Genomic DNA, 27,730 nt, shown 5'->3' on the forward strand with positions numbered 1-27,730 from the left:
ATAACATTTACTGGATCCAGCAATGTATCTTTGTTTGTAAGGGTTTTTATGAAGTTTAGGAATCCAGTATATGTACGGTAACTAATATTCATCCGACCCATTGACTGGGATATCAATTGTGTCTAAAACTTACGCATGGTTTTGAAGAATTTCATCTTTTGAAAGGATAGTTGGAGTATAAGTACGATGACCAAAAATGGAATTAATGCAAAGTTCGTTTAAAATACAGATGTAATAATGAGCCTTACAAACAAAGGCAATGCTGTTACAAGCTTTGTCAGCTGGAACCAAAACATATTCCTCTTGTAACCTATCTAATTCTTTTATTTTTCTGGTTTACTAAACACAGAAGGATAGACGATACATACTTTTGTTTTGATGTGTCTAATGCAGGATTTTAATATTCCTTTTATACTTTGAATCCATTCTGACAATGTAAGGAGTTCTTTTCATATTTAGCCCATCGTCTGTCATAATCTTCGACAGAATTCATAAGGGGCGAGATCAAAAAATTGATGTCAGATAAAAATCTTACTTTAAATAGTTAGGGTGAGGGGGATAAAATCTCCCGTAAGTTTCTGTCATCCGACATCGATTACACTTTAATAGAAAAAAAAAAGACAAGCGACTGTTAAAAACCACATTTTAATGAACATTTAATAGTTTTGATGTACACTTTCATTTGTGAATACACAGTAGAAAAGGTATACAGAGTGTTATTTATAATCAGATGTTTTTACTTCTTGAAGCTCTGTCACCAATTGAAAGAACGAGGTTCTCTGTATCTAGGACCCTTTAAAATAAGTGATTTGAGGTTCTCATTTTCAACTATAACAACATCACCAGTAATGACATGTCCAGCTGGACTATAGTTGAAAGGAGACAAAGAACAAGAACACATAGTTGGATGCAACAGTAGAAGTTTATTTGTAGGAAATACAGGGTGTAGACTTCGAACTTGAAATATGTTGGAATACAAGACTGAACTCTTTTATGATGAAGAATGTTGCTTATGTTGACGGCATCTATTCCTTTGTTTGTAAATCCGAGCTTCATGAACTGGTGGCATGGTTCGAAAAGTATACCATCTATGACTCTGGTAGTTTGTGATTGGCAACATCCTGATCCATAGAGTTCAGTCTACATTCAGGTGCAAACGAACTCTGGCGGAAGTTTGCATTCAGGTGTTGACAAATCCAAGAATAGACTAGCTCTGGCTTCTTCAAATAACGTATATAAAACTCTCAATGGAACAAAGTAAAGTTTTGTGCGAATATGTGGACCTAATTGTCTGTTGACATAAAGTAAATGCGAACCAAGCGTGACATCATGTATACTTGGTCATTCATAAGAACGATGTCCAAAACTGCGTTTCCATCTTTGAGTATTAAGAAAGAGTCCCATCATCACATTCATGTTATTTCCTTGTGGACTAGTCAAATTTCCTACATCATATACAGTATCATTGCATATGGAGAGTCCTGATCCATGAGTGCTCTTCTCGTTCATGTCTACGAAAAGGGGTACTTGAAAGGTTGGATTGTTTGTATGGTGGTAATTTTTTTCTAGAATCCTGACCCTCATCAACAAGATGGAGTGGTCAGGGGAATTCAAATGCTTGTACAGAATTTGGTTACCACCATGATTTATTTGAAATTAGTGCCTGATATTATTTTATTAAAAGAACCCTTAATTTCTCCCACATTAAAGCCACATAGGTTAAATTACACTGAAAGGCGTAGATAAGTCTTATTAAAAGTTTTGGTACAAAAACTACGTCCGGTGAGATTACTACTAAATGAATTTTTAGTGATCAGTATATCACAAGTTTTACAATTTTCTACAGAACATTTTGAGATCAAGCACATTAGATCTGAAAAAGAATCATCGAAAATATCTGTTAAAGGAACACATGACAGTCTTTAATTCGGCCAAATTTGGTATCATGAATTTGTGTGAAGTTTGGTTGATTCTGACGATTTTTAAAAATCCTCATGATATATTAAGAAAGAAGGCGACCTTCAATTGAACTTGAATTCCCTTTACCCAAGAATGCTTTGTGTCAAGTTTGGTTGAAATTGACCCAGTGGTTCTAGGGAAAATTTTTGAAAGTTGTCACTTTAATTTCACTATTATCTGCCCTTGGTGATAGGTGTGGTTCTTCGTTTGAACAAAATTGAATCCCCTTTACTGAAGGATGCGTTGTGCTAAGTTTGGTTGAAATTTGTTCAGTGAATCTGCAGCAGAAGTTGAAAATGTAAAAAGTGTTTACAGACGGACGGACTTATGCTGGACAAAATGTGATCAGAAAAACTCACCTGAACCTTCGGTCATGTGAGCTAAAACCTATAAATGCTAATATGTGCAAATGTTTCATGTTTGGTATCTTACAACTTGGAGTAAAATTGCTTAAAAAAGGTTTTATCTGGATAATTACGGTTAATTTGAATGAGATAACTAATGTGAGCTAAATAGAACAAAAAGTGAAGTATACAGGTCTTTTTCTTTTTTATTACATTTACATTTCTCTTAATTAATTTATGCAATAGGTTGTAGAGAGTTCTGAAATTTATAATGATCCATTATACATGTTCTATGGGGTAATTCCCCCAGCCACTCTATTCTACAATTGTGCAAATATCTTGGAAATATAGAAATGCCAGTATTTACATGCATGTTCAAAACATTGCAAGACAATGACTTATCAAAAGTAAACAAACAGATGTCGATGATACAAACAGTATATATAGCTAATATTCAGTATAATAAAACAATATTGCACGTATCCCCGGTAGCTGAGGATAGCAATGAAAATCATTACCCCTCCAAAACGAATAGTCAACCTTGAATTCACCTCGGGTGGCAACTGGTTCTCTTGGAGTGATAATTTCCAATGCTGCCATCAATACGCAAGTTCCGAGTTACCCAAAAGTTATTTCCCTTTGTCGAACTCTTTCGCATTTTATGACGTATGGTGGGTACACAATGTATACATTATATCGTAGACTGGCATTGTACATAACGATTACGTACGATTAATGTAATAAAAGCGTAACTTTTGTTTATATCAATCACTCACTGGTATGCATATTCTGGCCATATCAAGCATAATTTGTTTGAATAAGATCATCAAATTGGCTATTGAATCATTATTCGTTTCCTCTTCTACATGAGTGACGCTTTTATCAAAGAAAGATGGCAATTAACAATATTTGTTTGAGCCATTTTGTTATCCAATACTCATAAACTCACTAAAGTTGCCTTTTCCCTGAGATAGGATGGTCTCAGAAACTCTGGATATCATCTTTTAAGAAATAATACAACGATAGTAATTAACAAATGTACCCACTGTCATCATATTTTACGTCATAATTTACGGAAGAGTTCGACAAAGGGAAATAACTCTTGGGGAACTCGGAACTTCCATATTACGGCTATTGGTACTTTGCGGAACGGAACGGAACCGATTGTGGGGTACCCTAAGGGGGAATCCACTGTAAAAAAAAATTTGGTTTTAAAAATAAAATACTGGACTTTAATCTTCTAGTTATATACATAATTGTGTCCATTGATGCTGGCCTAAGAGAAGTAGAGAGTTGTAAAACAGAATACCAGGATTTAAAGTTGTATTTTTTAAATATGCAATTGTGTTCAATCATCTGACCTTTACTTCTGCGTTGGTATCTGTAGTTAATGTATAAACTATGCTTAATTTTCGATTTGCATTATGGATATTTTCTGCGCTGGTTCCGTTCCGTTTCGCTAAATACCAATGGCCGTGTGGATATTAGTATTTAACGGAACGGAACGAAACATCGAAATTCAAGAGTTATTCTACATCTAAAATTAGACACTTGCTATTCAATTATGCTCATTCTTTTTAATCGTACAGAATCTTAAGACAACGAATTATCTTTTTTTCCGATGGGGGTGGAAATAACTGCTTTCGCACACATGCATGTGTTTTTGAACATGTCTGAAATTTTTGATTGCAATTTGTTTCGGTTTTGAAGGCGCATTTTCACACGTGTTCAATCGCATCTTAAGACACCGAATTCTCTCTTTTCTTTTTCTTGCTGTGGTTTTTTTTGGGGGGGTGGGGGTGGGATTGTAAATTAATGCCAGGTTATTTTCTCCTGTTTTTGTAGAAGCTTTCTTTTTCATCGGTTTATTTGATCACTCTGAAAGTCAGAGGAATTGTTAATTTCAAAAATCAATATACATATAGATATATATAGGATTCCGTTCCGTTCCGCTAAATACCAATAGCCGTGTGGATATTAGTACTTAACGGAACGGAACGAAACATCGAATTTCAAGTGTTACTCTACAAGTCCAAGTAGTCTGTTATTAAGTGTTCTCATTCTTTGTAATCGCATCTTAAGACACCGAATTCTCTCTTTTCTTTTTATTTTGTGGGGTTTTTTCAGGAGGTGGTTTTTTTTTTTTTTTTTTTTTTTTGGTAAATTAATGCCACGTTATTTTCTATTGTTTTTGCTGAAGCTTTCTTTTTCATCGGTTTATTTGATCACTCTGAAAGTCAGGAATTGTTAATTTCAAAAATCAATATACATATAGATATATATAGGATTCCGTTCCGTTCCGCTAAATACCAATAGCCGTGTGGGTATTAGTACTTAACGGAACGGAACGAAACATCGAAATGGAAGTGTTATTCTACACCTACAATTAGTCTTTTGTTATTCAAATATGCTCATTCTTTTTAATCGTACAGAATCTTAAGACAACGAATTATCTTTTTTCCTATGGGGGTGGGGGTGGAAATAATTGCTTTCACACACATGCATGTGTTTTTGAACATGTCTGAAATTTTTGATTGCAATTTACTTTGGTTTTGAAGATGCATTTAACACGTGTTCAATCGCATCTTAAGACACCGAATTCCCTCTTTTATTTTTCTTGTGTTGTTTTTTTTTGGGGGGGGGGGATTGTTTTTTTGGTAAATTAATGCCAAGTTATTTTCTCCTGTTTTTGTAGAAGCTTTCATTTTCATCAGTTTATTATTTGATCACTCTGAAAGTCAGAGGAATTGTTAATTTCAAAAATCAATATACATATAGATATATATAGGATTCCGTTCCGTTCCGCTAAATACCAATAGCCGTGTGGATATTAGTACTTAACGGAACGGAACGAAACATCGAAATGGAAGTGTTATTCTACACCTACAATTAGTCTTTTGTTATTCAAATATGCTCATTCTTTTTAATCGTACAGAATCTTAAGACAACGAATTATCTTTTTTCCTATGGGGGTGGGGTGGAAATAATTGCTTTCACACACATGCATGTGTTTTTGAACATGTCTGAAATTTTTGATTGCAATTTACTTTGGTTTTGAAGATGCATTTAACACGTGTTCAATCGCATCTTAAGACACCGAATTCCCTCTTTTATTTTTCTTGTGTTGTTTTTGGGGGGGGGGGGGGGGTGATTGTTTTTTTGGTAAATTAATGCCAGGTTATTTTCTCCTGTTTTTGTAGAAGCTTTCATTTTCATCAGTTTATTATTTGATCACTCTGAAAGTCAGAGGAATTGTTAATTTCAAAAATCAATATACATATAGATATATATAGGATTCCGTTCCGTTCCGTTAAATACCAATAGCCTTGTGGATATTAGTACTTAACGGAACGGAACGAAACATCGAAATGGAAGTGTTATTCTACACCTACAATTAGTCTTTTGTTATTCAAATATGCTCATTCTTTTTAATCGTACAGAATCTTAAGACAACGAATTATCTTTTTTCCTATGGGGGTGGGGGTGGAAATAACTGCTTTCACACACATGCATGTGTTTTTGAACATGTCTGAAATTTTTGATTGCAATTTACTTTGGTTTTGAAGATGCATTTAACACGTGTTCAATCGCATCTTAAGACACCGAATTCCCTCTTTTCTTTTTCTTGTGTTGTTTTTTTGGGGGGGGGGGGGGGGGGGGGGGTGATATTTTTGGGGTAAATTAATGCCAGGTTATTTTCCCCTGTTTTTGTAGAAGCTTTCATTTTCATCGGTTTATTATTTGATCACTCTGAAAGTCAGAGGAATTGTTAATTTCAAAAATCAATATACATATAGATATATATAGGATTCCGTTCCGTTCCGCTAAATACCAATAGCCGTGTGGATATTAGTACTTAACGGAACGGAACGAAACATCGAATTTCAAGTGTTACTCTACAAGTCCAAGTAGTCTGTTATTAAGTGTTCTCATTCTTTGTAATCGCATCTTAAGACACCGAATTCTCTCTTTTCTTTTTATTTTGTGGGGTTTTTTCAAGGTTTTTTTTTTTTTTTTTTTTGTAAATTAATGCCACGTTATTTTCTATTGTTTTTGCTGAAGCTTTCTTTTTCATCGGTTTATTTGATCACTCTGAAAGTCAGAGGAATTGTTAATTTCAAAAATCAATATACATATAGATATATATAGGATTCCGTTCCGTTCCGCTAAATACCAATAGCCGTGTGGGTATTAGTACTTAACGGAACGGAACGAAACATCGAAATGGAAGTGTTATTCTACACCTACAATTAGTCTCTTGTTATTCAATTATGCTCATTCTTTTTAATCGTATGTTTGTTTTGATTTCACTTAAATATTCTCCATAGGGACTTAAACAATATTCAATTATAATTCAAGTGAAAATGTATATTCCAAATACGAATAACGGTGTAGATATTTGGATTGTGTGAAACAGAATAAGATGTAATCATGATTAATTAGGATTATGTGAAACAGAATAAGATGTAATCATGATTAATTTCCTTCCGCAAGTTGTGGCATCAGTGCATTTCTTTATCCTGTCTGCCTGTCCCAACTTTCGAATGATGCGGATAGGGCTCTCATAATTCATTGTGACAAGACCTTTCTGTTGGCACCGAAGTTGTGTATCTCAACTTTTCAGAAAACACAATATATCTTGACCAATGCGTAATATGAATCGAAAATTAATATTCCTTGTGATATGATCCTTTGTTGTCATCAGAGTATGTTTACAAACACATCTTGTTAATTATGTGTCCCCTCTTCCAGGAGGAGACATTGTTTTTGAACTGTCCATTCGTCCGTCACAAAATTTTGTGAACGTTTTTCCTCCTACATGGTTTATCAGATATACTTGAAACTTTGTACAATGCTTCATTGCAATTTGTAGATGTGTATGTTGTTGGGACTGGAGGATCCAATGATTTTCCTAAAAATTATAGTGGATCCAAGAGGGATGATAGATGTTAAATTAGGTTGTGAGTGTGTCTCCTCCTCTATGGCCAAGGTTTATCCAATATACTTGGAAACTGTTTACAATACTTTAAATGATATTTGTATATTGTCGGGACAGGAGGATCCTTAAAGTTATAGTGGATCTGAGGGGTGGAGAGTGTAAAATAGGTTGTGAACACTTTTCCTATGTGGCTTATGGGAGTTCATAATGTCTATGTTTCTGCTCATGCTTTCTCCTCCAAAAGAAATGCAATTTAATGACAGCCTCTTTTTTTCACAACACGATTTTACAAATCCTCCAGTTCCACAAGACACAAAAGTAATTTATGTTCCGCAATTTTGAAATAGAAAAAGCCATATATGAACAAAAACCTTTGGCATTCCGTAGCTCAGTTTTTGTGATTGGATAATCATTGAAATGTGTAATGAATAACACACATGTTAATTAAGTGAACATGTCATTTATTATCATGATCAAACAAATGACGTAATAAACCAAGTTCAAACAAAATGTCGTTAAAGACCAAAATATACAAAATTAATTGGCTGGGACAAACAACCGTTTGCTAATGACTAGGTTTGCAAATGAGCTAATAAACATGTAAATTACAAGAATTGATCCAAGCCAATATACATATAAAAAACACTAATAATATCATATAGGTGGCGCACAAAAAAGGTGAGACCGCACCATAATGCAAAAGGATACATACAATACCACAATACTACAAGTATATATATGCTAATTAAACATTAAAATCATAAAACCATTAACAAAGGCAGTGGAAGGGTTGTGGAGGTCGCTGACAAAATTTTGCTTATTTTCAAACAAATGGCGAAAGCTTCAAGTGGCCGTATTACTGCTTTCTAATTGGTTAAGAATTGAGGGGCACTTATAGGAAAATTTGAATCACATTGAAATGGAGGTACTTGAAGGAAATGCTAACTAATGTACAAAATGTAGAATATACAACAATTTAATGTTCCATTAAATATTTATCTATATTCTGCAATTATGAAATAGAAAAACCCATATATGAACAAAAAACTCTGGCATTCCGTAGCTCAGTTTTTGTGTTTGCATAAATCATTGAAATGCGTAATGAAAAACACATTTTAAGTGAACATGTCATTTATTACCATGATCAAACAAATGACGTAATAAACCAAGTTCAAACAAAATGAAGTAAAAGACCAAAATATACAAAATTAATTGGCTGGGACAAACAACCGTTTGCTAATGACTAGGTTTGCAAATGAGCTAATAAACATGTAAATTACAAGAATTGATCCAAGCCAATATACATATAAAAAAACACTGATAATATCATATAGGTGGCGCACAAAAAAGGCCACAAAGCAATGAAACATGCGAACAAGTTGCATGTAAATTGCTGAGCCATCCAAGGAATGCCAGTTAAATCATCCGAATCCAACATGACATTGTAAAGGAAATATTGAAGATATGATACAAGTTAAATAAATAATGAACAAGACAAAAACAGACTAGAATACACATATGAAGGACTGATTCGGGGAAAAATCAAATTTACTCATTAGGCATATGTAAGCAATGTAGCAGTAAAACTCTTCAGCAGCAAATAGATTCTGTCATGCTCAGAATAATAAAAACCCCAATTTCTACAGTATCTGGAGACTTGAGCAGCAGTTAAATACTGGCCTGCTCAATATTAAATAAACTATACAAGTCTAGATTTAACAATAACTAAAATTTTAAACACTTTTTGAGCAGCAGTCAACTACTGGCCTGCTCAAAAAGTAAGCAAGGCAGACAGTAAACACAGATCTAGTTTCTACAAATAACTGAAACAATTTTTAACTGCTCAGATGTATCAAGTATCTGATTTGTCTACAATAATATACAACTTAGCCAACTGATCACTATGACTTTAAAGAGAGAAAGAATTAATGCGAATACAGTATTATCGGGTCTCTCATGAACACTTGTTGTCTCGTTGCACAAATAACCCAAAATGTGTGTGGATATTATTATTTTGCAAAACAGAACGGAACAATGTACACTGAATTATACGTGTTCATACTAAATTTTCAGGTCATGTTCATAAAATGAAGTAATGGAAATAGGATAGAAAATGGATTCTCTAATATTTCTTCCATAAATGTTATGATTGTGCTTTACTTTTAAAAATTATTCTTATCACAATTATCTAAGAGTTACAATCACAACAAATATTTGAAGTCTACAAGTAAACAATACTAAGATATTTTGAGAGTGACAAACTTTTTCACTATTTACCACTTGTAGTCTTCCTTACAAGGGTCTATACTCTATTAAAATTTACAACAAAATGAGTAAATACTGTAGTGCCATCGTTGGTCTAACAAAATTGACATCATTGTGCTAAAGTTGACCAAACTGTGTCATGTCATTTGGGTAGTCTATCTAAATTTACAACACAAAGCGTAAATACTGTAGCTATTCGAATAAAGAAACACTCCATAAATATCTCTTAATAATTTGATCAGTGAAACTACATCTATTGGTCTATCCAACGTAAAAATGAAAAACAATCTCTCCATTTTCTTTGAAGAATATGGAACTTTTCACTACTCATAATCATTTAAAAATTAATTCTTTTTAAAAATAGTCGAGTTACAGGTATTTACCAATTAAGAGTAACATGGTGAAACCAACATGTTTTCTTTGCAAGGATGGAAAAATCATGGAAGTTTGTCACACAATAAATCCCCCCCCCCCCCAAAAAAAAAACCCTAGTCATTCAAAAAAGCATAAAAAAGGTAAAAATACACATCTTGAAAATACACAACTTATCCAACAGTATAATAAAAGAAACAAGAGTACTGCAAACAGTACAACATACGCCCGTTAGAAGTTCTGTGCAATATCTGTATTCATGATGAGAAAAAATCCAGAAAACTATTTGACCTATTTTTAGCCTTAAAGTAGGTCACAATGCAAGAATCAAGTTGAAATGTACAAAGATTATGTATTTCTCTGAAGGGGGGGGGGGGGGGGGATAAAAATTTCTGAGCAATATCAGATTCATATCCAAAAAATTCTAGAAAACTGTTTGACCTACTTTTACCCCTTAAGTAAGTCTTAGTGTACCTCCCATTCCAGCAAACTGAACTTACATTCCTCCAAGGAGAGCTTGTGACCAAAATTCAGACCAATATCTGTACTCATGATGAAAAAAAAAAGGATTTTCTACTAAGTGATACTACAACCTTAATCTTTGACCTTGAGAAACAATAGGCATCCTCTTCTTGGCATAAAGTGTATGTGTACCAAGTTTAACAGTCCTAGCCTCTATGATTCGGTCTGTATCCTGCCTACAAGGTTTTCTTATTAGCTAGTAGGTGATACTATGACCTTCACTTTTGACCTTGAAGAACAAAAGATGTTCTTCACTTGGCATTAGATGTATGTGTATCAAGTTTGACAGTCCTAGCCCCAAAGGTTGGTCTGTATCTTGTTTAAAAGTTTTTCCTAATAAATTATACAACGACCTTGACTTTTGACCTTGAAGAGCAATAGGTGTTCTCCACTTGGCATGTAGAGTATGTCTACCAAGTTTGACGATCCTCTCCACAATCATTTGGTCTGTATTGTGTCTACATGGTTGTCCTATTAACTGATACTATGACTTTGACCTTGAAAAACAATAGGCATCTTCTCATCAAGAAGATAAAATGTACCAAGTTGCAAGTTCCTGGAGCTTACAGTTTGGTCTGCACCCTGCCTACAAGGTTTTCTTTTTAAGTAATACTATGACCTTGAGCTTTAAAAACAAAAGGCATCCTTCACTTGGCATGGGGAGTTTGCGTACCAATTTTGACGGTCCTAGCCCTAATATATATTCTGCTTACAGGCTTCTCCTATCAACTGATATTAAGACTTTGACCTTGAAAATTCTTGGGCATCTTCCTCTCATCATTGTGATGAAATGTTTAAAGTTGTAAGATCCTAGAGTGTACAGTACATTTTGTATTTTGCCTACAATGTCCGAACAGACAGACGATGCCATACAAGTTCTGTCTTTGTCGGGCATAGAAAAATCATCACGTATAGGAATGAATCACAAAATTGTCAAGGAAACTGGTTGTGACGACAGTTGTTCAAAGTAATTACATCAGAGAAGAAAATGTTATCCAAATTAACAAGATATACCTAAACATCCTAAAAGAAGGAAGTAATTTGAATAACAAGTTTGCTTAGTACTATCCATCTGTACAGTTGAAGTTTCAAATTTCAAATCCTAAAATATCTTGCAACAAATCCTTGTGAGCATCTTGAAGTGATACTTCACTGATATCTATGAGACCTAACCAAAAGTAAGGATGACGTCTAAGTAGACATTTCTTCTTAATACAGTAATAATGTGGTCTCATTCTCTTCTTTGTTGTTTTCCAAATCGTTTTTCCATCCTCCGTTTGCTGTGGATATTTATATCTTTCGTGATGGGAAATCATAATGTCAAATGGCGGTAAAGGATTCTGCTTGCTGATGACAGATGTGCATGTAACACAAAATATTGTTCGTTTTCCTTTAACAGATTCGACGTTGACAATTTTAAATGGCTCATCGTTATGCCATGGCTCACAGTACTGGAATGGTCGCTGAACAGCAAGATCACAAATAACATCACTTTCTTCTTCCTCAAGAATAATTGGCACTTTCTTAATATTCTGTTGGCCTTTTCTGGGTTTTTTTACTCTTTTTTCACCAGAGGAAATGGGTTTGTTCTTATAGATGGCCATAGATGGATTGTATTTAAAGTTCTTCAGTATATCTTCCAGTCGACCCCTGTCATCAGCCACAACAATAACATGACCACAGAGACCAAGTCTTTTAAACTGGGAACACTGGCAAGAGAATCCCGTTTCCGTTTCTTTTATTATATAGGCCTTTTCATCATCGGCAACACAGAAGTTGCCATTATACATTTCATCTACCTTGTTGTAAGAGATGATTAATTCTGCTGCCTTCCAAAGGTCCCTTATGAGGGTCTGTGGAAGGGTAGTGTGAAGAGATGGACAATCTTCCGGTTGTATTGAAAGTTTTCTAAGAATAGGTTTTTCCTCACTGATATTCATCTTACAATGAAAAACTCTATTTATATGGTGTTGCTTTTGCTGCTCTGTCATACCTGCCCATTTTAGTGGATGAATTGCTAGATGTTTAAATGCAGGTGCAAGCCGATATTCACCATGTCCATATATAGCCTTCACTAATTCTTTCTCTTGTGGAACAACAACATTTTCATAAACAAGATCATGAACTGAAGCCTGGTCCACAAAATGTGACCCAAGTGACTCTTTTAAAGTGCTGTTTATGGACTCTGCTCTCTGATTGTCATACTTATTTGGAGGATTTCCTAGACCTGCTGTTATTCTAATTTCTCTTCCCATGCATTTTCTAAATGTTTCTTTTAACGAACGTACTTTTAATTCTTTGGATTCTATGTACTTTTTAAAATTTGTTGGCCATTGAGCGGATAAGTGTCTATAATCTTCTTCAAAGTTGTTTAAATCAACCAACCCTGGGACTCTTTTTCCGTTGAATTCTTTTCCTAATAGCGACTTAATGACTGATTCTTTTTCAAGAGTTGGATATTTCTTAAGTTCAACATCTAAATCGTCTTTCACATGATTGAAGCATCTTAATTTTATACTTTGGTTTGATTGTTTTACCCCTTCTATAGGATATATTGCCTCCATTCCTAACTCTAATGCAAGTTCCCCATCAGTTCCATAGATCATCTTTTCAATTCCATTTGCTTTCAACTGCCCAGCTAGGTACATGTAATCTTCCTTTTGCCTACCTGTACTTGTTGACATGCCTGTAAACACAGTTGGATGCTTTTGTTGATCTCCCTTATGCACGAACATTGGGTGTGGAAAACTCAGACATGTAGTAAAGAAAGGTCCAACTTTGTATGTCATATCAATTCCTAGCTGTGACTTGTGCTGTGCATCAGGATTGCAAAATGTCTTAGTCCATGTCAATGTATTATGTGTTGCAGCAAATGTGTTGGGATGAATTCTTTTACATCTTTCTCTGCTGGCAAAGTCGATGTTTTTGACAAAACCATCATTATCCATTGATGCCACAAGTTTTGAGAAATCTGGTGCTGCAACTCTTCCTGTATTTCGAGCCTTGAATGCGATGTTTGATTTTTTTTTCAAATTGTAGACCTGTTGTCTATCACGTGGTAAATCACTAGGAGATGTTCTGTTTTGAGGACTTTGTTTGTCAATTAAATTTATTACTTTTTTTGGTGGCATCTCACGAGACAAGTTTTTTTCTTTCGCAATCACAGAAGGCTTTGTCCTCATATAGAGTGTTGTTCTCTTCCTTGAATTTCCATGTGGTCTTAAAATAGACTGTCTATCTCCTATATATTGTATCAATCCATATTTGCACAATTTTGATTTGTAGTAAACCTTGCTTATTATTCTGAGACATTTTCCACATTCATTGTTTTGGACACTGTATAATCTTCTAACAAGAAATGTGTCGTCTTGTTCAAGACGAGGGTCATCTTCGGAAATTTTCGATCGTGACATTACCTTCAAATTCTTTATTTTTTTCCCATCAGATGTCATTACTACTTGAACTAGAGATGATGGGAATGAATGTGAATCATACTTTCCTGAATCATCACAAGTTAGATCTGTTTCCCCAACTGCTGTCATATCGACAACAAATACACTATTTGAATTCGGTGTTGGGACTGTTGTACAAATTTTGGACTTTTCAATGGATTGTTTTTCCGAACAGATTCCAATAATTTCATGTAAAGTGAGTCCCTTCTCTTTATTGGAGTAAGCTGGAGTAGCTGAAATGACAATTACCCACTCAACCTTATAAAATTTCTTTCCTTTCCATAATGGCATCTTATGTACATGTGTTAGTTAGATAGCATTAAAATATAGTCTAGGGCTGCAATGGGTACCCGAAATAACCGAAAACCGCGGGTCGTGTTGTTCGGGTCGGGTTCGGTTCCATTTTTTCCATATTTCGGTTCAGGTTTGGTTTTTAAAATAGAATCATTATTAGAAATCCGTTTAAATGAAATACCAAAATCCTCAAAGGTGATGACATTGTGGACAAAACTGTAAATAATAACAGTATATGTAAGATATGACAGACACATTGAAAATACGCCACAGGATCAACATTGTCAATGACAAAACATTGAAAGTATAGATGGAAACGACTTAGAAGTGACAATGCTGTTTGTAGTACCATGGATGTTGAGTCTAAACCTCATTCCACGTTCCAGAGTAATTTGTGTAATAAAGTACAATAAAGGTTTTTGATTTTAACTGTATACAAGATTTTTCAAATAGTCATATAGACCCGAACGGAAATACCCGAACCCGAAATAAAATTTTTAGAACCAACCCGACCCGAAAGTTTTTGGAACCGTGACAGCCCTAAAATATACTTAACAATATTATCAGTAAAACTGGTTAAAAGCTTCCTGCACTGCATCTAACCAATGAAACTATTTCATATGACAATTGACTTGCAAAATGATCAATAAATGTTGAAATATTGTTTCAATAAATGCTGAAAAAATTGTTTAAGTAAGTTTTTTTCCCATATAAAAGGTATATACATGTCGAGTGATGCTGACATTTACAGAATGCCCTTGAATGACTGTTGAAACCATTTGGCTATTACTTATTTGTGTGATATATTCCCATATCGAAAATAAATATGAAAATGATACAAGAAAATAATACTAAAATGATACCAAAAAAATATATTTTTAATGACCAAATTTGGAACCATCTAAATCTTGGTTCCAAATTAGGTCAAAAATAATACACTTTCTAAATAATGAAACACACAAAAATATATTTTTAATATACTTTATTTCTTAGTAAAAATACAAAAATGATACATTTGATGTATTATTTCTATACTCTTGTATTATTTATGTATTAAATCCCAATTTAAAGTACAAAAATAATACATTTTGGAGTAGGATTAAAAAAGTACAAAAAAAATACAAAGTGTATTAATTTTGTATCAACATATTAATTTTGTATCATTTGGTTCACCTTGAAAAAATAGGGAAAAAAATATGATTTGTATTAATTTTGTATCAACATATTATTTTTGTATTATTTGGTTCACCTTGAAAAATTAAAATAGGAAAAAAATATGAATTGTATTAAATTTGTATCAACATCTAAGTATTCAAAGATGGGGAATAGAAATAATACATTACCAAAAAAAAGTATAAAAACAATACATATTTAAAAAAATACAAAAAAAATACATTTTGTATTTCAAAAAAGTACAAGAATGATACACAAAAAGTATATTAATGTGCCAAAAATAATACAATGCAGTGCCTAGAAAAGTAAAAAGAATTGTAAAAAACATGTTTTAATAGTTTTTGAAAGCAGCTTTCAATCACATTTTAAGAAAGAAATCTGACATCTTTAAAAATATATGAATAAAACCTTCAGTCAAATCAACTTAGTTATGCAAAATCAATCAAAAGCAAGGGGAAACAAGATGTGTTTGTGAAACACAAATGTCCCCGATAATGGCCAATCCCAGAGATGGCCAAGGTCACAAGGACAAATATCTTGGTACCAGTAGAAAGATCTTGTCACAAGAAATGCTCATGTACAATATTAAAGCTCTAATATTTACCATTTAGAAGTTATGACCAATGTAAAAATAAAACTAAAAGTAGGTCAAATGTCAAGGTCAAAAGGTTTAGTACCAACGAAAAGGTCTTGTCACAAGGAATACTCATGTGAAATATCAAAGCTCTATCACTTACAGTTCAAAAGTTATTAACAAGGTTAAAGTTTTCAAAAAGTAGGTCAAACTCCAAGGTCAAAGGGTCAAAAGTGTTGGTACTCACGGAAAGGTCTTGTCACAAGGAATGCTCATGTGAAATATTAAAGCTCTACCACTTACTGTTCAAAAGTTATAAGCAAAGTTAAAGTTTTCAAAAAGTAGGTCAAACTCAAAGGTCAAGGTTACAGGGTCAAAAATGTTGGTACTCACCGAAAGGTCTTGTCACAAGGAATACTCATGTGAAATATCAAAGCTCTATCACTTACAGTTCAAAAGTTATTAGCAAGGTTAAAGTTTATGACAGAATGACAGACAGGACAAAAACAATATGCCAATATGCTCCCCCCCCCCCCCCCCCCCAATCTCGGGGCATAAAAAGACATGCATTGGCTACTAATTCAGCTACTATTAAAAGTAAAACCATTGTTACAGTAAACATAATATCCCATGTCGCATTGGCTACTATTGTAGAGATTTAAAAAGCGACTATTAAATACTTTGGGCTATATTATCATGAATATAATAAATAATAACAAATTGTTGTCATTTTCATTGTACAAGATTCAATAAATTGCTAGATGTTTAATCAGTATTTTATACATATCTAGCCTGTCCATGATGTTATATGGTACATACATATCTAGTCTGTCAGTGAGCTGATGATATGGTATGTACATATCTAGTCTGCCCATGATCTTATATGGTATACATATCTAGTCTGTCTGTGACCTTATATGGTATTCATATCTAGTCTGTCCATGATCTTCATAACACATCAGTCTTGAGACTCATCCTCCCTCTGCTTCTGCCGTTTCTTCTGCGTTGCAAAGTGCACTAACTTTGTTCCTAAGGGCTATCTTCAAGTCACACCACTTGTCGTCAGCCTTGACCACTGCATAATCTGTAATAGAATATTATAAAAATATATATATATAAAACATTATCATATAGTCTATCTATTGTCCCTTTATAATCTATACAAATGCAAACGGTTCATATCACATATTCACCGGATTTGAGACCATATTCACTGGAGGTACCCCTTCTGGAAATCCTGGATCTGCTGCTGTCCACCCCCCCCCCCCCTTCTATATAGATCTATGACTATAGTGTGGAAACTGGACAAGCTTGAACTATGCAGGACGAGTAACCCCCCCCCCCCCCCCCCCCGGCCTAGGTTTTGTTTTGGAATATAGGCCTAGCTATAATTTTCAGAAAATTGTAAAGTCAACTTTACTTTGAAAAACTATCCTTCCATACTACATAAACTGAAATAGTTTCATCTGCTGCAAAATAAAGAAATCTTGGGCATTACTTTAACTTACCATGTTGTGATGATCACAAGAACTTTACGTACACCCGGCCCAAAACGTCTGGACATGCCGTTCTTGCAGGATGTCACCTTCCTTATATATTCCGTGATTCTGGACTCCGGTCCTCATTCCACTCAACCACGGAATATTTAGCAATTTATGCAAAATAACCTCCGAAATATTGCGACAGTCTAATCACTTTGAAAATGGCAGCGTCACACATTCAACCAATCAAATTTGAGAGCTACAGATTTTGGAACTTCGACCAATCGCGTGAAAGTACGAAGACGGCCGAAAATTCTAGTCTTGTATTTATCTTTCGTAAATATGCTGTTATTATCTTGTTTGTTTAAATTTTCTGCTATTAGAAACTAATTCATAATTCATAGCTGTTTTTTTTAAACAAATACTAAGATTGTAATAATTTAAAATTGATTACGGAGTCACCCGAACTCTATCTACAGTCACTTCCGCTTCCATATTTTGAAATCGTCGATCTGTGAACATTGTGAGGAAAGGAAAGCAAAACAATGGGAGAAACACGTGGAGAGTATACAATCTATTTTGTGGACAACTTGTTAAAGGCTCCTAGAGTATTCTTATGGGGTATGCGACGTGTATAACACTGGAAGAAGCAGTCCTACCAAACTTGAAAAGCCACGAGGTCGAGTGGTAATGGCGCGCCCGTGCCGATGAACTTGCACGTTGTTTTCACAATCGGTATGCATTTTTCTTATTCGTTTTCTTTAATATTATTATTTGATAAATCCTATAATTGCGTATTTGAGAAATAGATATTTATTTTTCAAAGTGACTTGTGGTAAAATCGCACCTGATAGTTGCCCGATGATGATCAATGTGAAATAATATATCGTTGTTTAAGTTCATAAATTTTAGTTGTTTTTGTTTTCATGTGACCAATTCTATCATAGGTTTTCCCAACTGCCGACTATTCCTTGTCAGATAATCCTAAAAATCCGGGAGATATAGCATAGCCTATCTAACTTTGAAGTTTGAGGAAGCAGACTGACTTTGAAGACGACAATGATGTTGATTGAATAATACCAGGATGCAGCATTGCAGAAAGTAATGACGGTAAACGTAATTCAATTCTTTAACATGAAATATTCAATTTATGACCTTTAATAAACCCAAGTAACTGTTGATAGAGTATGTCCACAAAAAATAATAATAAGCATGTTACAATCACAGACACCTAAAATTTTAACAGTAAGTTGCATGTATTCATTTATAGGGAGGGGTGTGATATATGTTTTTTCAATCTATGGCATTATTTGTAACTTAAGGATAAAATTTCAGGTGCCTGTGTTACAGTTTTAAAAAAAAAATCTTTCATTAGAGGACATTGAAGATATATATATATATATATGCCCCTGCGGTTGAATTTAAAAAAACAAAATTAACTCTGTGAACCTGTAGATCAAAGTGTCAGACATCTTTAGAATGAATTGTATGAACAACAACGCTACACATCAGCATACTTTTGTTGAAGTGCTAACACGCTTCGTAAAGCATGCTGGTATAAAACAGTAACAAGTAAAGTTCATGCCCTCATTTATTTTTGAAAATGAAATATTTTTTTTGAAAATTAAAATTGCAGAGAAAATGTTCAATTTCAGTTGATTTCTTGTGTTTCATTTTCAGGTATCTGACATGTCTTATGCCAATCAATTCCTCCAGAAGATGACACAAACTTTAAATTATGGAAGTTGCGAGCAAGAATTTTTCAAGGGAATGTCAGATGGAGAAGAAACATCAGTCAACAAGACAGTGTAAAATGATAAAGTATCTGTAATAGGTGCTTACCATATTCTGCCTATTGTGGATTCAGTGATGGTTTTTCAAACGAACTATGCTCATCAACCAAATGTCCTTAAAATTTGTGGAGTGCAGAGCCACTTTCAGGCGAGACAGTAGTGTGGTTCATTTTAGTGGACATGATTTTAGACGAGATGTGCTTTGTGAAACTTGAAACATTGTTCATTCATCATAGTGTAATGAGAACTGTTGTGGTCCATCATTCTATGCTTTAGTGAAGTAATGGAGATAATGTGAAGTACATGTGTAAATGCTCATATTCTGCACAACATATTTTTCAGTGACATTATTTCTTTGAGACCAAGCTCTGGACAGTTGATAGCCATTTATGTGTAGGACTTTATTTATTTTTCTGTGTGTGCAATAGCAACTGCCACTTGCAGTAAACCCAAACAAAGTGGAGAAATAATTTGTTGAGTTCAGAGATTACAATTTTTATTGTGTTATTTTGATGAGAAGATAGTATTAATAAGGTACAATGGTACATTGTATCTTATTGAAAAGCTTATTTAAGAGTTATCAGTAGAATTAGACTGCATGACAATTATTAGAATGGGAAACCTAGATGAAGTCAAAAGAAACTATACTGTATTTTACAGACTGTCCTGGAAATATCATGCAATAAATAATGTCTCCAGTGTTATTTAGAAGTATACTTCCTTATTATTTCATTATGCATGCAACTGATAAAGTTGTCTAAACTTAAAAGTTTGAAATCTTTACTGTGAAGTTGAGAAGCTAAATCTTGCATCATGTTTTCCACAAGTTATAAGTTTTATATTTCAATTTAAAAATTAGTCAATTTTTATACAATGAAAATCACTGGGAAATTTTTTTAAGTCCAATTATAATACAAAATTAATACATATAAAATCAAAGATTTGGATTAAAAATGACTAAGTTAAAAAAAATACAATTATAATACAGTGAAAAATCACTGAAATTTTTTAAGTTCAATTATAATACAAAATTAATACATATAAATTCAAAGATTTGGATTAAAAATGACTAAGTTTTTAAAAAAATACAATTTTAATACAGTGAAAATGACTAAGTTTAATTTTGATACAAAAATAATATGCTTGAAAATAATCTAAGTCCAAAATGATACAAAAATAATACCCTTTAAAAAATCAAAGTCAGAATTTAATATAAAAATGAGTTACCCATTTTTTTTGTGATACAAAAATAATATATTTTTTTTGTATTATTTCAAAAAAGTACAAAAATGACTGTATTAATAATATATTAAAAATATACTTTTATGTATTATTTTTCCATATGGGTTATCAATACCTGTTTAAAAAAAACTGTTGAAAGAATGCACTTTTTCCTCATAAAAGTTATATGTTGAGTGACCTTGACCTTTCCAAAATGACCTTGAGAGACCTTGATCGAAAATATCAATAATGTTGAAATATTTTTGAAATGAAGGTTTTTTTCCATGATATATGTAAGGTTTATGTTGAGTTACATTGACCTTTACAAAATGACCTTGAGTGAATCTTGTCTGAAAGCCACTTATTTGTGTGATATATTATTACTAAAAGTGAAAAATATGTTGAAATAAACTTTTTACAGAGTGACCTTAACCTTTTCAATGACCTTGGTCCAAAAGTCCCTATCCCAAAGAATATTTGTGATCAATTTCTGATGAAAGGTTTAGGAGATGGGAACTTTTAGTTCAAGAACTGTAAAATAAGGACATTTTATATTTTATACCGTAAGTGTCAAGTGTAATTAATCAAATGTGGATCATGTGTACATAGTCATCAATGGATATGTCTTTTCTACTTACTACCCATACCATACTTTTTCTGCAATTTTACTATACCTGTATCTAATGAAGGTGTCATATACTAACTAGAACTATCAAGATATGAGTGTGTCTTGAACTCATGACCCTCTAATCGTGAAAGCAAATGCTCTACCACTGAGGTACTGGGTCTAGTTTACTAAGTATAAGCTTAATTCTAAAGTTGGCTGGATGTATATTGTTTAATGTCCCATTCAAGGAATTTTAGCTTGTATTGAGATGTCACCATGCATTGCTGGTGAAGGGCTGCAAAATCTAAGCCTATGCTCACTGCCACTCACTGCAGTGCTTACAGTTGTTGAGCAGGGAGAGATTTTTATCGTGTCACACCCGCTGTGACATGTGGTTTCGGTTTTTAGTCTCATACGACATGCAAGGGATATTGAGGACCTCTTCTAGCCAAGATTCCCACAATCTGTCCTAGTGTATAGTAAAGTACCAGAAAATGTTTTCATAATGTCTGTATTAGTGCACTTTAGACCAACAAGAGGCCCACAGGCCTTATCAGTCATCTGAGTATTAGTTAAAAGTATCATTAATTAACACCAAGGGCTATGAAATCAATAATAATTTTACTCTTCTGCATATATCTAAGCTAAATTCTAATATTCAGGAACAGTATAAAACATAATGTGTGCTTAATACAAATTGAAATGCCCCAAAAGTGCCAATACTCATGAAAGGTTTTACATATATTAAATATTATATTAACACTATATCATTAATTTGGACCCACCCTGGAGTTGGAGCTCTTGGTTTTGAGATTCACAACTCTAGTACATTGCTTCTTGCTTTTCCTATATATGCATTTTGTATCAGCAGAATTAAAGATAGTCATTCAAATGGTAATGACATTTATTCACTGATGACCATTTTGGCCCCACCCCAACACCAAAACCCCTACTCCTGGGATCATAGAATTTACAAGTTAGGTAAAGGGCCACCTGCTCCATCTGAATATCCAAAGTTTTAATTTAGTATCAATAGCATAAAAGAGGATGTAATTCAAATGTTTTTAAACATGAACAGCATATGCCAGGTTTGGCTTCACCCCAAGGATAATGAAATTTACAATTTTGGTAAAGGCCTTCCTGTTCTACATTATGCATTTAGCATTTTGTACAAATGTGCAGTTGTATTGGAAATTATTTTGAAAATTTGACAATTTTTGGCAGTTTCTACTCCACCGTTAAGACCCCAGGGCTGTAGGAAACTTAAAACTTACAATTTATGTTCCCTTGTTCTAAAGAAGCTTAATTGTTAACACGAAGAAAGATGCACCTGAATGATTCAGTTGACCTTAAAATAATATGTTTTAAGCAAAATTTTCAGCGAGGATTTCATTTTGGCATTATTAGCGAAAGTGATGAGATCATTAAAATTGAATATCGCTAAAATTTCATATTTTATCGGAGGTAATAATTATCTTTCCTGGAATTATAAAGTCGCTAAAATTAGCTCTCACTAAATACATACATACTTAATCATATGGAAAAGTTGCTAACTTTGTGTCTCATTAAAAATTTCACTTATACAGTAGGATTAAAGATAACATCGCTGTTATTCTTACCAGGGTATGGCAAAGAATCTGTTCTGTCCACATGCAGCAATGAAGGTTCATCAAACTCTTCCTCAATAGATCTTGTTTCCAAGATTTCCACATCTATGGGATATAAATCAATTTGCTCCTGTCTATCTTCACATTGACTGTGAAGATAGGATATCATTTCCGACAAATGTCTGAAATGAAACAACCCAGCTGACCCATCAGCATCAATTTCACCTTCTTGATTCCTTGAATGTGGATCGAAAATTGAATACCTCTGGTATTTTCCACAGATAATGGCTGTACATGAACCAAAGTGTCTGAATATAAAACTTTGATTTGGCTTGTTTTTAACAGCATTCATTATCAATGAGTGGATCTCATATGAAAATCCAAATGAGGCATCATTCAAAACGCCTATACTTGCATCTGCCTCACAGCCATCAATTTGTAGAGAAATAGAATCTGGCATTTCATCTATATCCAGTTTTGATTCACTTCTTCCAAATGGCCAGTCATACCTTCTCAAAATGCTAAGATGAAGACTGTCACCTTGATGAAGTATTTTGCCAATAATATCAGCATCCCAGTCCTCAACTGCTTTGAGTTGTGCTGCAACTACAGCTGTTAGACAAATACTGCTGCACTGGGTACCGGCAGCTGCATGTTTGAAGATTTCAGGTGTTGATTGATGAAAATGACCAAGAACAGCATCAAAATTTCCTACCTGAAATAGGAAAAGGGGTTTGTTAGTGAAACACTGATGTCCCTGTATGGTAGCAAAGTAACTCTGGTAACCAAAGAAACGTCTTATCACAAGAAATACACATGTAAAATATTATCAAAAGTTATGGCCTAGGTTAATTTTTTTCCTCCAAAATGTAAAACTCTATTAAAGGTCAAGATCACAAATTTTGATACAAATACACTCTTTAAAACATAATACTAAGACTGCTGTAAAGGTTTACTGTATCATTGCAATGTGTATTAAAAACGCATTTCGGTGTCAACAAATCATTTCGAAACAAGGCCAAGGCAAAATAATTTCCGTCTGTTCCCTTCTCCCTATTTGGACATTTCTGTACAAGTCAAGGACTAAATTGATTATTCTATGAGAAGAAAAAACCTAAATGTAAACTTTATGATTTTACAAATTAGTACATAATTCATGAAAATAACGGGACTGCAGAATTTTTGGTGTGATGTATTTGAAGGAGCAGTGTTAGATGAGGTCCTGTGCACTCCATTTTCAAACATCTGCTTGACTTTAACTGAAACGAACTTGTGTGTCTTGCTGGATGCATGTGTATTTAATTGGTATATATAAAAAAATTACTGAAAAGGAATACCCCCCAAATGTCCAACTGTTTGTTTTGAATAGATGCTGCCTATTTTTTAGTGGAACGTGCACAGACCAACAAGAGCAACGCCAACCTGGCATAATACACCCGTAGATTTTGCTCAAGGAAAACATATTTTAGTGGGATTCATATTTTAGTGAAGTTAGCACTGTCCTCTGTGAGTTAATTCATTATTATGCTTGTAGAAATGGATATCAAGATATAAAGAGGGATAGCCTTAGAATGCGCTACTTCATAAATATGCTAACGGTTCGGTTTGTACCCTACCCACAAGGTTTTCCTAATAAGTGATACTACGACCCTGACCTTTGACCTTGAAAACCAATAGGCACCTTCCTCTCATCATGATGATCAAATATACCAAGTTATAATATCCTGGAGCTTACGGTTCGTTTTGTATCCTGCCCACAAGGTTTTCCTTATAAGTGATACTACGACCTTGACCTTGAAAAACAATAGGCATCTTCCTCTCATCATGGTGATCAAATGTACCAAGTTGTAAAGTCCTAGGGCTTATGGTTCAGTCTGTATCCTGCCCACAAGGTCCGGACAGACAGATGGACGACGCCATACCATAATACGTCCCGTCTTTGACGGGCGTATAAAAATGTGACAACTCACATTTTACATGCGAGATTCGCGCATTTCTAGCCCTTCCCATGCTCTCATGTACAGGTAACAAATTCTCACACTTTCACAGATTTTCATTCACAAACATAATAGTCATATAATAAATGTTTGTACACATAATTACCCCCCCCCCCCCTTCAATGATACAAAATTGTAAAAGGGTTATACACATGCTTCATTTAATTTATAGTAATGCCAAAACAATTCAAGATATTGATTGGGCAATATCTTCCTATGTTCAGAGTGGATTGACCCTTGACCTTTAACATGTTACCTAAAATCAATATGAATAAATAAATGCTTATTCGGTATATACATACATAAATTATACCAACGAAAACCCATAAAAGCTCAAAAGCTTAATTCCAATGGGATCCTTTGATGCACAGATGTTTGTGCTAGGGGGTCATTTCTGTGGGAGGAAACCGGAGTACCTGGATGGAGAAAACCCATGTGTCCGAGCGGGCGACCACCATACCCTCTCACATACAACCACTGCCAATCACAAGAATCAAACTCAGGTGGCAGCGGTGGGAAGCGAGAGCGCTACCTCTGTGCTACACGGACACCCCTATGGATCATCTTCTCCTTAGGATGTACCATGTTTGGTGTCAATTAAGCAAATGATTCAAACAATATGAAACAAGATAATACTATGTTCAGTATGACCTTTGACCATTTGAACCCAAAATTAATATGGGTCAAGAACATATTGATCAGACAGTATTTTCCTATATACAGAGTGAGTTAATCCTTGACCTTGTGACCTCACAATCAATAGAGGTCATCTACTCCTTAAGATGTACTAGTGTACCAAGTTTGATGTCTGTCAAGCAAAGGGTTCTCAAGATATTGAGCAGACAACAATATGTGTTTGTGAAACACAAATGCCCCCGATAATGGCCAATTCCAAAGATGGCCAAGGTCACAAGGACTAATATCTTAGTACCAGTAGAAAGATCTTGTCACAAGGAATGCTCATGTACAATATGAAAGCTCTAATATATACCATTTAGAAGTTATGATCAATGTAAACAAGAGTACCGCAAACGGTACATAATACGCCCGTGAAATGCTTACATAGGGTGTTTTTCTTGTGCTATAATTTGTATAACTTTGCTTCAGGTAGTATCAGCCATCATGAGGCTGTGACAAACTTTCATATGAACAAAGGGTCTCAGTTTAAAAATTGAGATTTCCTCAAAATGGACCAAGTTCAACAACCTGCAATTTTTTCAAATATGGAAGAAAATCAAAATCCTTCACCAGATGCACATCTTCAGTACCTATACAAACACTCCACAAAATAAGGTCCTCACTTGAAAACTGTGAGAGGAGTTGGGCAGACAAATTATGTACCCTCCATGTAATAATTATTTCCAAATAAAGGGGCAAAACTCCTGGAAAAAAGGTAGAAATGGATCAAAATTTCATATCATATCTTATATATTTCTATGTGGAACTTTGATACCCTATCCTGGCCCAGTGGTTCTTGAGAAGAAGATTTTTAAAGATTTTAACTATATATTAGTTGCAAATCCTTTATCCCCCATTGTTGTCCCACCTTGACCATGGGAGGCCACGGTTTTAACAAATTTAAATCTGCACTATTTCAGGAAACTTTACCCTTAACCCAAGGATGCTTTTGGCATATCTAGTTAGGTTAAAATTGGCCCAGTGGTTCTGGAAAAGAAGTCGAAAATGTGAAAAGTTTACAGGCAGACAGACAGATGACGGACAACATGCAATCAGAAAAGCTCACTTGAGCTTTCAGCTCAGGTGAGCTAAAAACAGATGAAATAAGGAATTTGATATTGTCCGAGTGACCATGACCTTTTCAAAACGACCTTTTCAAAACTTGGTCCAAAAATCCTTGTCTCTAGGAACATTTGTGATCAATTATATAATTTCTGATGAAAGGTTTAGGAGACATGCGCTTGCATGGACATACAGACATGAAAGTGACTATATGCCCCCCCCCCCCCCCCCCCCCCCCCAAATTTTCCGTGGGGATAATAAAAAAAAATATAACTACTAATAATTTAATACAATGTTACAAATTTACATATCTATGAGTAAGGCTATCATACCTATCACTGTTCTTCTCAACTTTCTCTTCTAACAGGGATTTGACCTGAAGAGCTGTTGGTCTGTTCTCAAACTTTGCCGAAAATAAGAATGCTTTCTTAATCTGGCTCCACTGTACATCTTGCAGTAAGGAGTACTTTTCACTGAGTTCTGGGACAGTTAATTTTTCATAACCCCGTTTCATGATATTTTCACAGGTCATTCCAGATTTTTTAAAACCCTTCATCTCTATTTCATATGGATACCTTCTATCTGGATTAATCAGCATAAAAAATATCATTGACATTGACTACACATCTGTGCTTTTAAGTTGTTCAACAGTCATTGGAAGACCATCATGTTTGTGTAGTTCTGGTGCCATAAATATAGGTGTTCCTCTGTTGATATTTGCTGTTCTTGTGTGTAATAGCGATGAGGTCTGTATTATCTTTGATCTGCTTTCTCCAAAATCAGCTAATTTTGCAACCACTGGTTTTGTTTCCCAAAATTCACCAATATTGTCCTTTGTGTAATGCTGATTGGAAATTAAAACATTGTCAGGCTTTAAGTCCCTGTGGGCCACATCATTCTCATGTAAAAAGGCCAATCCCCTGGAAATGTCTTGTGCTATACATATCTGTAAATGCTCAAAACCAGAAAAGTTACAAACACTATCTACATTGTACAAGAATTCTTTCAGGGATGATACTTTAGTTTCTTCTCCAAAAGGAAGGAAATCAAATTGCATGTATTCCATTAAAAATCCAAATTTCCTGTTACCACAGTACACAACACTGTCGAACTTTACAATATTTTCATGATGTAGGCTGTGCATTAAGCTGGCTTCTTTGATAAATAATTTCTCTTGTTCAGAATCTTCATCAATGATTTCTTTTAGAACCAACTTGTTATCATTTCTCTGGCAAAGTTTGACCATTCCAAAACTTCCACCTGCGATTGTGTTAAGTATTTCCAAAGATTTAAATTCTGATACTGGAAGATCTTTGCACTGCTTCAAAAACCGTTCTTCTGGTTTTTTTCTTTTCCATAGCTTTGGGAGAGAGGGTACTTTAAACGCCAT

At 34.2% G+C, this 27,730-nt stretch overlaps 1 protein-coding gene and 1 long non-coding RNA gene across 2 annotated transcripts; one reads left to right on the forward strand and one right to left on the reverse strand.

The window, feature by feature from the left end:
• The first annotated feature begins 17,843 nt into the window (after window positions 1-17,843).
• LOC130051803 (uncharacterized) lies at window positions 17,844-19,872 on the forward strand. The gene is made up of 3 exons (XR_008800061.1): window positions 17,844-18,110; window positions 18,323-18,485; window positions 19,056-19,872. It is a non-coding gene; the product is annotated as an uncharacterized LOC130051803 (long non-coding RNA).
• A 7,087-nt stretch (window positions 19,873-26,959) lies between these two features.
• LOC125679977 (LIM domain kinase 1-like) lies at window positions 26,960-27,730 on the reverse strand. Its single transcript, XM_048919426.1, has one exon. The coding sequence runs from the start codon at window positions 27,728-27,730 to the stop codon at window positions 26,960-26,962; it is 771 nt and encodes a 256-aa protein (XP_048775383.1).

The sequence above is a fragment of the Ostrea edulis genome, chromosome 2 (assembly GCF_947568905.1).
Source record: "Ostrea edulis chromosome 2, xbOstEdul1.1, whole genome shotgun sequence".
Classification (NCBI taxonomy): Eukaryota; Metazoa; Mollusca; class Bivalvia; order Ostreida; family Ostreidae; genus Ostrea; species Ostrea edulis.